The sequence below is a fragment of the Fringilla coelebs genome (genome assembly GCF_963513975.1).
Source record: "Fringilla coelebs genome assembly, chromosome: 3".
Taxonomy (NCBI): Eukaryota; Metazoa; Chordata; class Aves; order Passeriformes; family Fringillidae; genus Fringilla; species Fringilla coelebs.
Window position 1 is genome coordinate 87,771,332 of NC_140030.1, and position 15,328 is coordinate 87,786,659.

The following is a 15,328-nucleotide window of genomic DNA, read 5'->3' on the forward strand; positions in this document are numbered from 1 at the left end:
AGTCTGAGGTGTCCCTTCCCAAGCCAATAAACAGGACACTTGTCCCTGCATGGAGAAGAGCGCTTCTCGTCTTTTGCTTTCGTCCGTGTCAGACCGTGTGGGCTGTCCATAGCCAGCCGGAGTGGACTCAAACAACAGCCCGAGAGACACGGATCTCTCCCTTTGCACAATTTTGAAGTCTAAAGCTCCAAACCACAAGTAAAAAAATGCATTTCTGACATTTAGACACATTTCTTCACGTTGATGTTCCATCTGAGGTACGAGCAAAGGTGCATTTACTGCCACTCGAGGACTATCTGGCATACTTCTAAAGGTTTTTCAAGAGTACAGCTACATAGGATGAACCAATTAACCTAACAGCTTGTGCAGTCCAAAAGCAGGACTTCTGTTCCTTCCTTTCCTCCCTGTGGCACTGATCCTAGATGCATGGCACCCATGGTTAAGAGGTCTGGAGGAATGAGTGTCCATCTGCACAGACGAGCTTCAGCCCAGCCCTGACTCTTGATGTGACTACAAGTCTTATCTTCAAGCTGCTTCCTTCAGTACACAAGACACTAGATCAAACTGGTAGTGTTGAATGGTGATGACAAGTGTATGCAATGCCCAATTCAGTTCTCAATCCAGTGCCCAGATCAGCAATAGACTCCAGGTCAATGACTTTTTTCCTAATTGATTTTTTCCAAGGATTAAACATCTGTGTACAAACGCTAAAGTTCTTTAATGCTTTTCCAAATTTTGGACGGTCTTGCATAATCATTTCACAATATTTATAGTGGCAATTTGAGTTTCAACTTGAGCTGTTGCTCTTATCTCCTGATTCTACAGCAATGATGAGGTAAAAGGAAAGAGTGGAAACTATTTTGGCACATACATGCACTTTCCCAATGTGCTAAGAAAACCTTTATCTTCCTCCCCTTCACTGTAGCTAACAGGTCAAAAGAAGGGATACTGTGTATTCCAGAACACAGTAGGAGCTTGTATTGATAGAAGGGGAGTAGAGAATGTCCTGTATCTTGATTTTGAAAAAAAATATTTGTTACATACAACATAAGCAGGCTAGGGAAAGACAGTCTAAACATAGCTATATATAGGGAGTATGAGAACAGCAGGAAAACCATACTGAGAAGGTGATCATCAAAGGCTTACTGCTAAAAGGGAAGCCTGCACCCAGGAGCATTTTGCAACTTGCTAAATTGCTATTTGACATATTTTCATCGTGTCCTGGACAGAACCTGTTTTGATTATGACTGGATGATCAGACAGAAAGCATGCGTATCAGATTTACAACTGACTCTAATCTGGGACAGCCTGTGAAATAACTGAGAACAAACTTGGATTAAGAAATGAAAATGTAAAAATGTAACAGAAAACAAAACAGCCATTGTAATAATCCACACTGCATCCACAACTGAAAATTACATGTAATTCTACTCCCTGTCTTCAAAAGGGATACAGCAGAACTAGAAAAGATTCAGTGAAAGTTGATATGGATGACTGAAAATATGGGACGTGTCTTTATGAAGCCTTTTGACAGACAGGGCAAGACTTTTCAGTCTGAAGGAGAAATGGCAGAGGGAGGATGTATCAGTGACCTATAAAATTCTGAGTGGCATGAAAAAAGGTGAATAGCAAAAAATGATTTATCCTCTTTCAAATAAAGACCCAGGCAGCTTGAAATGGATTTATGATTGGGTCAGAATAAACAAATAGAGGTAATTTTCAACATAAGTTGTTAGTTGAGCTTTCTAGCTCTTTCCCACAGACTGTTTTGCATGCCAGAGGTTGAGATGAGTCATTCAAAACTGATTATCAAAATAAATCAAAAGAAAGTTTCATATTGATTTAATCAGGTAACTTACTCGACTACCAGGAGGATGATAATCTTTTTGATTATAAAATGATCTGACAGCTCCTGTCTCTGGAAGGCCACAGAAGCAGACAGATACTTCCTGCTGAGACTCTCTTCCTGAACAGTCAGTACCACATTTAGAACATGGACAGCTGATGAAACTGCAACTCCAAAGACTGTTGTGTTCCCAAATTCTGCAGCCCATCAGCAAGGATAAAAACTGTTCCTAACAGACATCAGTTTTACAGCATTAAAAAAAAACATGATATGAATTGATCTGTTTGGAGACCAGTGATGCTTATTGTTTGTGAGATGAAGATAAGCCTTCATATGCTTGTAAGGCTGCAACACACAGCCAGAAAATCCAAGTTACATGGTTATTTAACTGGTAAAATCTGTGTGGCAATGATTATGCTAATGCTGTCAATACACAGGAACTGGAATATGCTCATAGGCACCAAACACATTCAGTGACTTTGGGAAGACTCAGCATAAAGAAAAAAAAAAAAAGAGGTTTATGCAAAAGTTGCCATTTGAACAGAAAACACAGCTAAAATATAATTATTTTTTTTTTAAGCTAGTTAGTATACCTACTACTTAGGTATACTAACTGGAGATTGTTACTAGATTTACTGCCAGAGTATGCTGATAGTTGATCTACTGAAGTTAGGAATTTCAGACCATGCAACGGGAAAATATTTAAGGTGCAAACTGAACTATGATGAAATGATAAAATAAAATATTTGTCAAGGTCATATTGAAATATTAAGTAAATTAAATAATTTATTAAGCTCTGTGACCCTTAGCTAAATTGATGCATACTATTAATCCCTCTATTCAATCCAATGCGAGACTAAAGCAGTGCAATGTGTCTGCACTCCAAGTGCCCTGCTGAAATGAGTTTTAACAAATGCAGCTGAGCAGAGTGCTGGGGTCAGTCAGAACTCAGTGAATGTGATGTATCCAGTAAGCAGAAAAAAAAAAGTAAACTCACCTGCATGGTATTTTTGAGGTAAATGCTGTATTACCCAAGAAAAATAGCAATCACACACTGTTACCTGTGTTTTTCTTGGAGTGTTCAGTGCTTCACAGGTGAGGCTCTTGTTAGCAAATCCTTCCTTTGCAAAATGTTCACTCCTAAAAGACAAGCTCACGAAATTTTGTACAACACATAGCAGGAAAAATACTCAAACCTTCATCTTTCTTTCTTCCTCATTTGGAAATACTCATGAAAACTTTGGGGAAAAAATAAGATTTAACATCATTGTATTTATTAGGTTCCAAAACAATACACATTCACATCCTTTTGAATACAGTACATTTGGCACAGTAATAATGTTTACGATGAAATAACACTAATGAGTGGCAAGAGATTCAAATTACATCCATAAGAAAAAAATTCTGTACAAATAAATCCTCACAATAAAAAAAAAACCCTGCCCCCCAACGGAATACATTTCATATTTAGCCAGAACTATTCTGCACATAATTTAAAAAGAGGTAATTTTTAGGCCTATTTGGAGAGAATTATTTTTCACCCTATGGAGAAAAACTTATTTCCATTTTTAAAGTTTGGGAGAAAAACCAAGAAACAATGTATTCTTTATAATTATTATTATGAATAATAATTTTGGCATTTTGCACTCATTTTACAAAGAAGGAACAGAAAAGATTCTACAGAACAGGCAGAAATGTAACAGAATGTCCTTTTCTAAGAGTTATCTTTAAAAAATGTTCAAGGTAACAGACAGACCTTCTGATGTAAACCCAAGGCAGAGAATCTAACTATTTATATGGAAGAAATATCTGCCCATGCAATAGTTTCTATCTCCTTCACTTTTCTCTTAGCATCCTACCCAACTCTGCGGGCGCTGAGGCCTCTCGACATGCGGACGTTTGCTAATTATCTCCGTGTTAGAAAGGGGAATACAGACTACATAGCTTGTGCACAACAGCTGCATGGGATGCTTTTATTCCTTCAAAGTAAATGCTCAGAGCTCTGTGTGAAGGCCCCTTGTTGGACAAACAGTAGTGCACGATCCCAGAACTTGCCTTCCTAGCAGTCTACTCAGCCATGGAAAAGAACGCCTTAGCATTGTGATCAGTTCTTGCCTGGATGTCAAAAGCTAACCGTGACGAGAAATAAACAGAGCCAGTGGCGAGACACAGATTGATGGGCAGCTCTACAATATATTTCTAAGAGAGAAAGAGATTTAAACATTGAGATGATGCAATCATTAAGATGTTTCTGTGCTGGTACTCAGCTCCAGAAGCTAGTCTTTTCCCAGTACAAAAGATTACTGAAGATAAATTAAATTAAACTAAAGGCTTGATCCTTATTACACTTGTAGGCCAGACAACACATTAATTGATATATCATAATATTTAATATTTTGAAATAATCATAAGAATATATATAATAATTACACCTGAGTTTTAAAAACAAAACAAAATGGAACTGAATGGTGTCATCAGTAACAGGCTATGAGCAGCCAGACGCAAAACTGACACAAACTAACTCATCTGCTTGAGACCGAGATTATCTCTTAAAGCCAATGATTCACACTTTGTCCACCACGATTTGTAACATTCCTTTCTCTTTCCGAGCTCTATCACGTCATAATAGAGTTGAAGAGAACTATACAAGAGATTTAGTATAGCTTAATATATGTCTACGTCTTTTATAACAAAAACCTCATCTTTCTGACAGTAACTTGAACCAATACACATACAAGAGTATTGCACATGGACATTATTATAATTATTCTTTCATAGACTAACATTTTAATAGTATGCCTGAACATGCAGCAGTTGATACCTCTATATTCAATGAATTCCACAGGCCTTGCAGCAAACACTATATACAAAATCTCACCTGTACAAAAGGCAAAAAAGCTTCTTTAGTGCCACTTTGCCAATCACAAGTATATATATTTTTGTGCAGCTGGAAATCCATGTGCAACAATTAAAATGGATTCCAATGACCGCTCACTCAGTCCAGTAAAATATATAATAAAATTACCTCAGCGATACATGTACACAAAAAAAAAAAAGAAAACAAAACAAAAAAAAGATTAAAACCAAAACCAAATCACAGGGTACTCCTGGAAATATAAGTACATAACACTGTTTGCATATCTACAGGAGGTAACTTCACATTAGTAATATTGTCCACATGAGTTACCATTTCAATTCATACACAAAAAAAAAAATCAATTTACAGCTTTCAATAATGTCAGTTTGTGAATATTTGATCTTCAGTTTTTTAACACATCTCCACATAATGCATGTGTAGCCTTATTGTGTGTCTTCTAAAAGCAGATTTCTCTTTAGATTTTAAACATAAAACCCAACAAACACAGTAGTATTATGGTTTTGTAAAAGTGTGCAAAAGTAACACACTGCAGAGAAAATAAATATAAATAAGAAATTATTTACCAACTTAGCTACTATGGAAAAGGCAAATTTATAATGTTTATAATTAATTTTTTATGTCAAATTAACTGTAAACATTTGCAAGCTTGCCGTCACATTAATGGTTCGTTTAAAAGGATATTAAATTTGGTAACATGGATAGTACATCAAATTGTCTGAAAAACAGTAAAATGGCTATATATAGCTGAGTTAAAGTACTGTAGGCTTTTTATTCTTTAGCCCTTTAATATCTATCCATGTAGCATCTGTTTCTTGCCTTAAATAAAATTTCAGTTATCTTCTTGTCTCTTTTTCCTAAGAGCTTCCTGTATATTGTATGAGGAAGTTCACTGAAAGCCTTAAGTGATGTGCTTCTTTTTCTGGACAACTTCATAGTTTGTACCTCTCCACAAAAAATTAATAATCGAGGATTACACCTCCATGAAGGCAGACTTTGCTTTCCAAAGGGCATCTGAGTACAAATCTCACCATAACCACCACTGCAGAAGAAGCAGTTCTCACCTTCTTAGCTTAATTATATATGATGATTACAGAACGTGGTCTGCTAAATTGCTTTCAATAGCACAGCTTCATTTCCTATGGAAAAGATACAATTTTGTCCTCTGGGAATTCCTATTCTTAGGAATAAAAGAAAAGTTGCAAATATATGGCAGTGTGTTACATCCACAATTTCTGATACAAAATTATTTTGCATTGCTTTGTGAGACAGAAATTAAGAGTGCTTTCAGGTCAGAAGATAAAAGGAAAAAAAACAATAAATATATATTTTAACTTGGGATATGGGCTCAGGGTTAAAGAAGTAGTTCTTGATCTACTGAGTCTCAGTAATCTGATGATGTCTTCAGAATCACTTCTTGTAGCATCATTCATCCGTCAGCCTAATGTTGTCTATGGCAGTAGCTCTTCTCCAAAATAAGAGAACCCTTTAAATTCTTCTTGATTGATTTGTTTTATAATTGTCTCATCCACTAGTGTTAATACTGGTTCTTCTCGTGTAAAGTCTTGATCAAAGTTATTTACATCCCTTTTGGTTTTCTGAGAAGAAAAATATAAATAAGGTGAATGGTAAAACAGCACAATAAATTAAAAAGTGCTCATCTCCAACCCACCCTGAAAGGCTGAATTTTCTGGAATGGTTGAAATAAAAGAGGAGCTACTTCACACAAATAATAACAGACATATGAGAGAAGCTAGAGGAGCAAGAATTATAAATGAGTTTAGGAGAGGCCACAGAAGCAGAACTATAAATGAGGTCCCAGAGACTCTCGGTCTCTGACAGGCGAAGGAATAGCAGTATGATGATAAAGCAGGAAGCTGAGATTAGGACTAGTTTTAAAAAGGCTTTGGCATAGTAGGTGGTATGGCTGTTTCCTCTTGGATTTGAACATAATCATATCTCATTTCAGAGTCACAGAGTGAACTGATTTAATTGATTTCCCCCAAACACAGCCCAGTGTTTCAAGTCTAAGTTAACCATTTTTTTAATATCACTACAAGTGATACAGGCTACACTCATGTTTAAAAATCTGAGGTAAAGCTTCCAACAGCTCTCATTCCGAAACCCTTGAGCTCAACATTGGCAACTCAGATTTCCTAATGCAGCCATATGTAATTGAGAGCACCATGCAAAATGTGAAATCCTGTCTCCAGAGAAATCCACTTCAGAACTCTTCTTTATTTCAATGGCATCAGGATTTTCCCAGGCAAGTCTAAAGCACCTCGCTCCTTCAGCAAAGTTGGGCCGACAAAGTGCAGCTGTGCATGTTCAGGGACAAGAGGTATTAAGAGAGACAGAGTTGGGGAGGCTGATTTGCTGTCCTCATGACACTCACAACAGTGACTATCTGTGACCACTTACTTGGAAAAAAACCTCTAGGCTACAGCAGAAACTGTTCTCCATGGTCATTCCTCTGAACCTGCAGCGTCCACATTTTCCACGTTGGCAGCACATTTCAGGCATGTACAGGTTCAGGGAATTGGAGCAAACATTTTTCTTTATGCTGTCTCTTTTCTCTTTGTGTCATGGAAACCAGTGATTACCTGGGTGATCCTTAATGGAGGCACACTGACACATTGAAAATGAGCTTTGTGTTCCTCCTGCCCATGTCTGAGATTAAATGGCACTGGAAATAGAACAGCTATTTGACTTGCAAAGTAAAATGATAAAATGAAATAGTCATAGATCATAAATATATTAATATATTCAAAATGGGATATTTTAGATTACCACTTTTCAATGTAGGTAAACTTTTCTATAACATATATATATATACTCACATATATATATATATATATATATATATATATATATATATAAAAATGTATTTTATTCATCAGCTCTACTGAAACACTAAACAGTTTTTTTTCTCCCAGTTGTAAAATAGTCACAGCAACCTTCACCTACACTGTTTGTATGAACTTTATAGATATAGGGAAAGAAAGGTCTGTGTAAATGCAAGAGACTGTCACTTGTAAACCAAATACTTTCTAAGTGCAGGCAAACAAAAATCTACAACCTCTATCTACAGAATTCCATTAAAAGGAAGAGGATATGGACTTAACAAACATATATATATTTTCATTTTAAATATTTACTTTTTACATAAAGACCAGACATGAAATGTATGTGACTTATGTAACTCTGAATTGCTTAAGAGGCATGAGGGACATGGCTTTGGACTTTATGAGGTTTTTTCCAAATAATTTGGGCAAAACCTGCAAAATAAGAATAAAATTCCATCTTAATTCTTAAAAGCATTACATTGCAACTGCGTCTACATTTTTCATGTTCTCCTGTGTATTTTCACACACTCACACAATTAATTTGCCAGAGGAATACTCACTAAAGCAGAAGAAGGTGAGTATTTGGAAAAAGTAGAATTCAAATTCAGAACTGTAGTTATATGTAAAAGAAATGTGACTACCCTCACACTTTTATTATCTATCAAGGGCAAATAAACTCTCAAGCAGCTGAAAACAAATAGAATATATATTGTTTTCAAGTTTTCATATTGAACATATTTGTGAAAAGTATTATTTCCTTGCTTAAGTTTAAAGGGTAAAATGACAAATTCCTGAAAGCCTATCAGGGGCAATGAATTCCCCATGGATACTTATTCCAGAAATCACTAAGACTTGAAAGGTGTTGGACGAAACAAAACACAGAAGAGTACATCTGAAAAAGAGTCCCAGCATTGGTGTATGTAAATTCTATTGATTAAAACTAACTGTCCTGCCAGTAGGGAATCCCAAACACTTCTGGAACAACAACCAAAGGTATTTGCTTAGATTTAAAATCCTGCATTTAAAATATGACTTCAAGACCAAAGGAGGAAAGAGAAGGCTTTATTTTCTCTGATTTATAAACAATTCCATGTAGCAGTTTAGGCAGCACAGATGTAAATCACCCAATTTATTAACAGGACAAGCAAGGAGCAATCTACGATTGCAAGGATATGCTAACAGGTCTCTAACTAACCAACTGATGAAGTGAAATTAAACAAATCACAGGGAACAAAAGTGAGTGGATTAAGCCAAGGTAGCAATCATAACAAGTGCTTCTTTTCAACAGGAAGATTTATTTGAGAAGCCCTCCTTAGCAACTTGGTCACTTTCTTCCTGAAGCTATGACTATTTTGCAAGGCTCCATTTGCTAAGACAAAACAGGTCTGGCCACATTTCTGCTACTATTGCTGTTCTAATGTACTTGCACTGTGCATACTCTGCAGGCCAAGAGCATGAACCATCCCACAGTTGCATCATGAGGGCTCAGGATGAAGGCATGAAGGGCTGTGCCTGTCTCCTAGCAGAGAAGCTGAGAAAAGAAGGAAGATCTGCAAAGTAAGGAGAATATATGAAAGAAACAGAGTGCGGCTCTTATCCGACTTTGAACAATAAAAAATCATGGAGACAAAAGGAAGAATGTTTAGATTGGCTGCTAAATGCATAATTTAAAATGCAGTAATTATATGGGTGGGATTCTGTTTATTTAGCCTGCGGCTCCTAAGACACTGGGACACATTATTTTAAACTTTTCAGATTTTTTTCCAGGTTAGACTCTTCCATTTCAGACGACTGAGGAAACTACAGTACTAGGAAAGAAGAGCACCCGGAGCTACGGCTGTCCTGCTGAACACACAGAAATTCCATCAGGTTTCAGATGCTCCTTTTTTTCTCTCTAGACTGCCCAAGCATCTTGTCTTTAGCTACACGAGAGCAGGGGCACAGCAGCTTCCCAAAAGCTCCCAGCAGTAGGTGACCAACTCCACACTGCACTGGCAATGACCAAAAAAGACCAAATTCCAATTCTAAGCCTCATCAGAAAGATGGCTGCTCCACCAGCGGAAAATCTCTGGTACTGAGAAGGAATAGTGGCTACCCACAGTGCAGGACATGTGCTGGCCACTTATCTTTTGGTTTTCCCAGCAGTGCAAGTGCTTCAGAGGTCTCCTGTCTGAGCAGTGACTGTGTAACTTAGGAGACGTGATCTGATTAGATGCAACACTTGAACTAATTAACCCATATGACTACTACCCATCAAGGATGACAATTTTTCAGTCAAAATCACGTCTTATTCTATTCAAAGAGATAAAGATATCAGAAACTATAACAGGTTATCTCTTGATAAAACACCATTTAATCAGTTTTTGTAGTTGGCCTGTACAATTCTGGAAAAAGAGTTATTGGAATCAAAATGCTTTTTTTATTTTCAGATTTCTTCATATATTTATTAAAAGATGTTGGTAATAAGCACACATTAAACTGGTTTTCTGAATTGTTTTTGTTTTCACTGCCATTTCAATAAAACATTCAATTTCTACCTGCAGTTACAAACTCAAACTTACGAAAACCCCACTAAAATCTGCTTATTGAGCTTTCCAGTGTTGAGGATTACCAACCTTGTCTGTCAGTGGTTATTAAATGACTTTACATGAATTTCAGAGTGAAAAAAGAAATTTAAGTTGATGTTCCTATCATTAAAAATACTTTCAGAAAGTGAAAACTTGCCATTCCTTCCATTAATTACATGAACCAAATGTGAATGATGGGAGCCTTTGGTATTGAAAAGCCACAGAAATCCTTGCAAGAAGGTACCTGACAGAGGGTGTTCCAATCCAGGGAACTCAGCAAAGCTTGGACAACTCATCAGATGTGTCATGAGGCCAAGAGGCTCAGTGGACTCTCTTCTGCCTAATAAAGATTAAATTAATTCTCCAGTTTGGAGACATTAAGAAGTCTCTCTCTTTAGTCTGTTACTTATTTTCATTTAATTCACGGAAATCACTGAAACCCTTTCAAGTCCACTGAAAGCTCAACTGCTCCCATAACTGTGCTAGCATTGTCCAGCAGCTTCAAAGGCTACTCAGAGAAGGTAAGAAACAGATGGAGGAGGTGGTGGCTAGGAAACAACACTGCCACAAAAGACTGGGGTTTGTGTTTTAGTCTGATCGTCCTACAAATTCACAATATGCTGTTTCAATAGAAGCAATATAATATGTAGAAATATAAATATAAAAAAATAATTTATATAGAAGGCTGCTGCAGCTTTTGATGTGCAGCTCCAGGGGCACAGGGCAGCAGGAATGGGACATGCAGCAAGAGTCACACTTTTTCATAGGTATTGGTATCACTTAATTTTATCCAAAATTTTGCTTCAGTAAGTAATAAGTGTGACACGGTATCATCAAGAAGAAATTCTTCCGTCAGGATGATAAAAGCTCAAACATTTTGTATTTACCTCATTGCTGATAAGATTTTCAGATTATATTTTTCAAGACAAAGGGAAACTGAGCCATCAAACCAGCTGGTTTGAAGCACAAGGCTATGTGGCTAACCTCACGTGTCACCGTCCTCTCGTTCACCTCTCCTTATTATGATAACAAAAACCACAGCACACTTTGCACCACTGATTGGATCTCTTTTTGCAAAGGTGTAGTAGCTTCTAAATATTTGAGATGAACTATAATGAGCACTCACTTTTGCACATAACTCATGCCCTTTATAAATAAATGCAGTAGGAATATTTTAAAGGAAATGGGCTAAGAAGCACAGCACTTCAGGCCTGTCTTTCAGTTTATCCTCAGGATGCCTCTTCACAGTATTTGCATGTCCTGAGAATCTGTATCAGTATAAAAAGCATTTCCTAGCTTGTCTGATTTCAGAAGATAAGAAATACATGTTATCAAAGTAACTTTACAAGTCATTAAATTTTTCTCAGCATGTTAATTGCTCTATTCACACATAGAACAGTGACAGCACATTTGCCATGAGCTGTAATATATTCAGCTGAAGCTTATGATGATAAGAAGGCTTTTGAATCCAAGTAGCTTTTTAAAGTATAACAACATTCATTACTTCCAAGCAGAGAGTGAGATTTCATTCTCCTAGACTATGCTTTCATTAGAGGTAAAGGACACCACATTAAGTGACAGTAGTGGGAAAGCCCCCCCACTCAATAAAGATGTTAATAGGTAGTGAAACAGTATTTGAAAAGCATGTCAACCTGTGCAGTTCTCCCTTTAACCTGCTATGGAAGTACACAGATATTTCATAAACACCAAGCAAATTCACAAAATGATGGATTTTAAAAGGGATCATTTGTGATACACTAAACTAAAACCACATTTATATTGAAATGGTATTCCCTTTCTTAGGAATGTGAAATGGGTCAACTAGGAAGGAGGAATAACCTAAACAATTAGGGGCAAAAACATTTAATGACTCCACGGCCAGAATGTCAGCCTTTGTATGTCACTTTCACTCAGACTTCCTCAAAACCAGAGCCTCCCAAAACCACCACCGCAAAACAAACAGCAAGGCAAACAAAATCAAAGCTCCCTGGTGGTTCCCTGACAACCACCCTGTGTTCATGGCCTGAGCAATGAATCTCTTCCAGTAATCCCTGTGCCTCTCTCGTCCTCCATGGCCCTACTTGAGTGTCCTCATCACCTTGAGTACACAGCACTAAAGTTGTGTACAGCAAAATGCTATATATATATAGCAAACCTTTGTTCATGGCCTGAATGCTACACCACAACAGTTATTTCTGTGCAAAACTTGGATGGAGATAGATTTCACAGGAGCTTTAGGGGAGCTCAGCACCAGCTTTCCATCTGTGGTTAGTCCTTTGTTAAAAATCCATGGTGTTCTTCCCAGGGCTTGCTTCCATTAGGACTCAATTGGGACACAGAGCCATTGCTCATTAGCTATGCTATGGTAGAATACATGCATTTTTTGAAATGAAAAAATTGCAGGTAAAGAGTGCCAACTTCTGAATTCCTACACTACAGCTTCCCCTTAAGTTGGGCTTCTTTGAGAGATTTAGCCTCATGAGAAACAATTTCATATTTCTTCTTGGGAAGGAGAGGAAAGAAGAAGAGAAAGTAACGGAACTATCATATGGAAATACCTTTTACCTGCACAATGTGAGTCCTACTGCAAACCTTATGACCAACTCTGCAGTGCAGATTTTATCTGTGTGTCTCTCTAATTCACAGTACACTGGCAAGCTTCCACTCATATCCTCAGCTGCTCTAAGGTCATGATCAGCCATGTCACCTTCCCTTTTACATCCTGGAACACATCCAAGATTAGCCCATTTTCAGTTGTAGAGATGTAGCTCTCCTGAAACTGCATTTCTACCGCTGTCATAGCAGAGTGACAGGAATCAGGGCTGGTGCATCTGTGACTGTGCTGAACCACCTGCTGGTGAGTCCTCATACACACGTGTGGAAGCCTTTTGGCCTTCCTGATCCCTGGCACTTGGGCACCAAGGGCTCTCTAGACAATGGAGCTGACTGGCAAAGCAGAGGAAAAAGTGAGGCAGGTTGGTAAGTCCGGGGCTTACCCCAGAATTTCAGTGGCTTCCAGGAGACATCTGCAAAATCACTGAGAAAGTTATCCAAATATAGACTAACTGAGTTCTGAGACACTTGACCAGATATATTCTGTGAAAGATTTATTTACTTTACTTTGCATTCTTTAAGCAATCACAAAGAAAAGGAATAAATTAAGGAGATTATGATGTCAGTAAATTGATGGGTGATATAATGAGATATTTCAAGACACTCTGCGTATCCTGAATAAATACTGTCTGATTTTCCTACATTTTATTTTGCTTACAGTCACCTACACATTTCTTTACAGAAAAGTACCACATTATGGAAATCTTCCTGATGATAGTAGCATCTTGTGATTCTGAGCCCTCCTCTACAAAGGAGCATTGACATGTGCATTGTGAGGCTGGATGCAGAAAAAATCACAGCTTGAAAGGTGTGACAACTTGTATTGTAGGAGCAAAATTCCAAGACTCAGTTACATACTAAAATGGTTTGCATTACAGGCCATAGAGTAGGAGTGTTACACAGCTTTTGGCAAGAATACCTACATTTCTGGAAATTTATGCTCTTTGATACTCTAGCTAATTAGTTTGACATGGAGGATGCATATGACAGGCTTTCATACAGCAAAATGGTACAGCAGGTTTTACCTAAGACAAATGGAGAAAGCTACACAATGATGGTTATTGCTAAGACCTCTGAATTGTTAGAGATTAAATTTTAAGTGTAATGATTATTTTTAAGTCTTTACAAAAACAGAGCAAAATAAAGGTGCATGTGACTTTAGAAAGCAGCTGAGGATGCTGCCTTTTTTTTTTTTAACTAATGCACAGACAGATCATAGGCTGAATAAAAGACATTGTAGGACTATGCATGAATGCCTATTACTTATGCCTCTCAATACATCTTCTTTCCACCTTTCTTCCAGACCCTGTAGCTGCCTTTTTTAGAATACAGTTTTATTCAAAGAGCATGGCATGACATAGCAGATATTGAAGTGACATGACTTTAATTCTTGGTTTTGCTACTGATTTGCTTTGAGCTTGAGTAATTTTCTCTTCATCATTCATCTAGTTTTCTTCCTATTTTTGGTCTCCTGTTGGTGGGCTGTGATGCCTCTATCACTGTCTAAAATCTCCTGTCTTTCACTTATATGGCTTTTTGCACAGCAGAAATCCCATCTTGCTGGGAATTTGAGCTGTTAATGCAGATATGACAACAAAAACTCAATCTCCCTTTCTTCCTGTTCTGGTCAAATATAATCACAGTCTTCCAAAGAGTCACAGGCAGTCATGGTCTTCAAATCCTTCCTTTCCAAACTCCAGAATTCAGCCAAGAGAGCTGCTGTTCTCTAGGTCCTTCACAAAAGTGAATATGGCATGCAAGGAACAAGATCTGTGCTCAAGGTTTTTCGCAAGTGTTTATACTGAGTGTTCCTCTCATCCTGCAGGACTTAAGCATGTGACCCCTGGAGCATGCTGTTGAGAGGACCAGCAGGAGGTCTGTGCCTCCACAGTACCCAAATCCCTTATGCCAGCACAGCAGCCTAGCTGAGGAAAGCAGCAGCTAATGAAGCGCTAGGACTCCTCACCACGTAGAGGTGTCTTTCCTGTCCTGCCACTGTCGATCAGTAGCTACACATCAGCTGCTTCAGTCCTCCCTCTGCCTTGCAGTGCATATGCCAAAGGAATGAAGTTTTGCACCAGTATGCTGAGCTGGGAACACACACTGACAAATTTTTGCTGCCCATTTTGGGTGAACACCCTGGTAATACCTAATGCTTGCGTTAGCATCGTGTACTGCTAGTACAGGAAGTTCTGCACGAGAAATAAACCCAAAGCCAAAGCTCTTTTTATACTCAATGTTTACTGGACTCCAGCTGGGATGGGATTAGTCAGAAAAGACCAGCTTTCAATGAGTCTTGACTTTTTTTTTTATAAATTCCACCTTCTGATAAAGAGCCAGATGCTACTGCTTCTTAATCACTTGGTGTTTTTCCACTGATTTTTACTGACATCAGGATCAGGCCCAGCCCAGAAATATTATCTATTATCTACATTAATATAAAAATAAAATATTTCTGAATTCTTGAGAATGTACATAAGAATGCAAGTGAACATAAAAAGATTATTTCACTTAATGGTTCAAATAACTTCATAAAAATTGCACTGGAGGTTAAAGCAGTCAGAAAGTGAAACAGAATTTG

At 37.6% G+C, this 15,328-nt stretch overlaps 1 protein-coding gene across 1 annotated transcript in view; it reads right to left on the minus strand.

The window, feature by feature from the left end:
- Positions 1-3,097: 3,097 nt before the first annotated feature.
- Positions 3,098-15,328, minus strand: part of PRKCE (protein kinase C epsilon) — a 284,544-nt gene continuing 272,313 nt past the window's right edge. Inside the window, exon 15 of the mRNA XM_084203613.1 lies at positions 3,098-6,319. Coding sequence (XP_084059739.1) covers positions 6,173-6,319 — 147 coding nt within the window. The 3' untranslated portion in view covers positions 3,098-6,172. The remainder of the gene's footprint in view (positions 6,320-15,328) is intronic.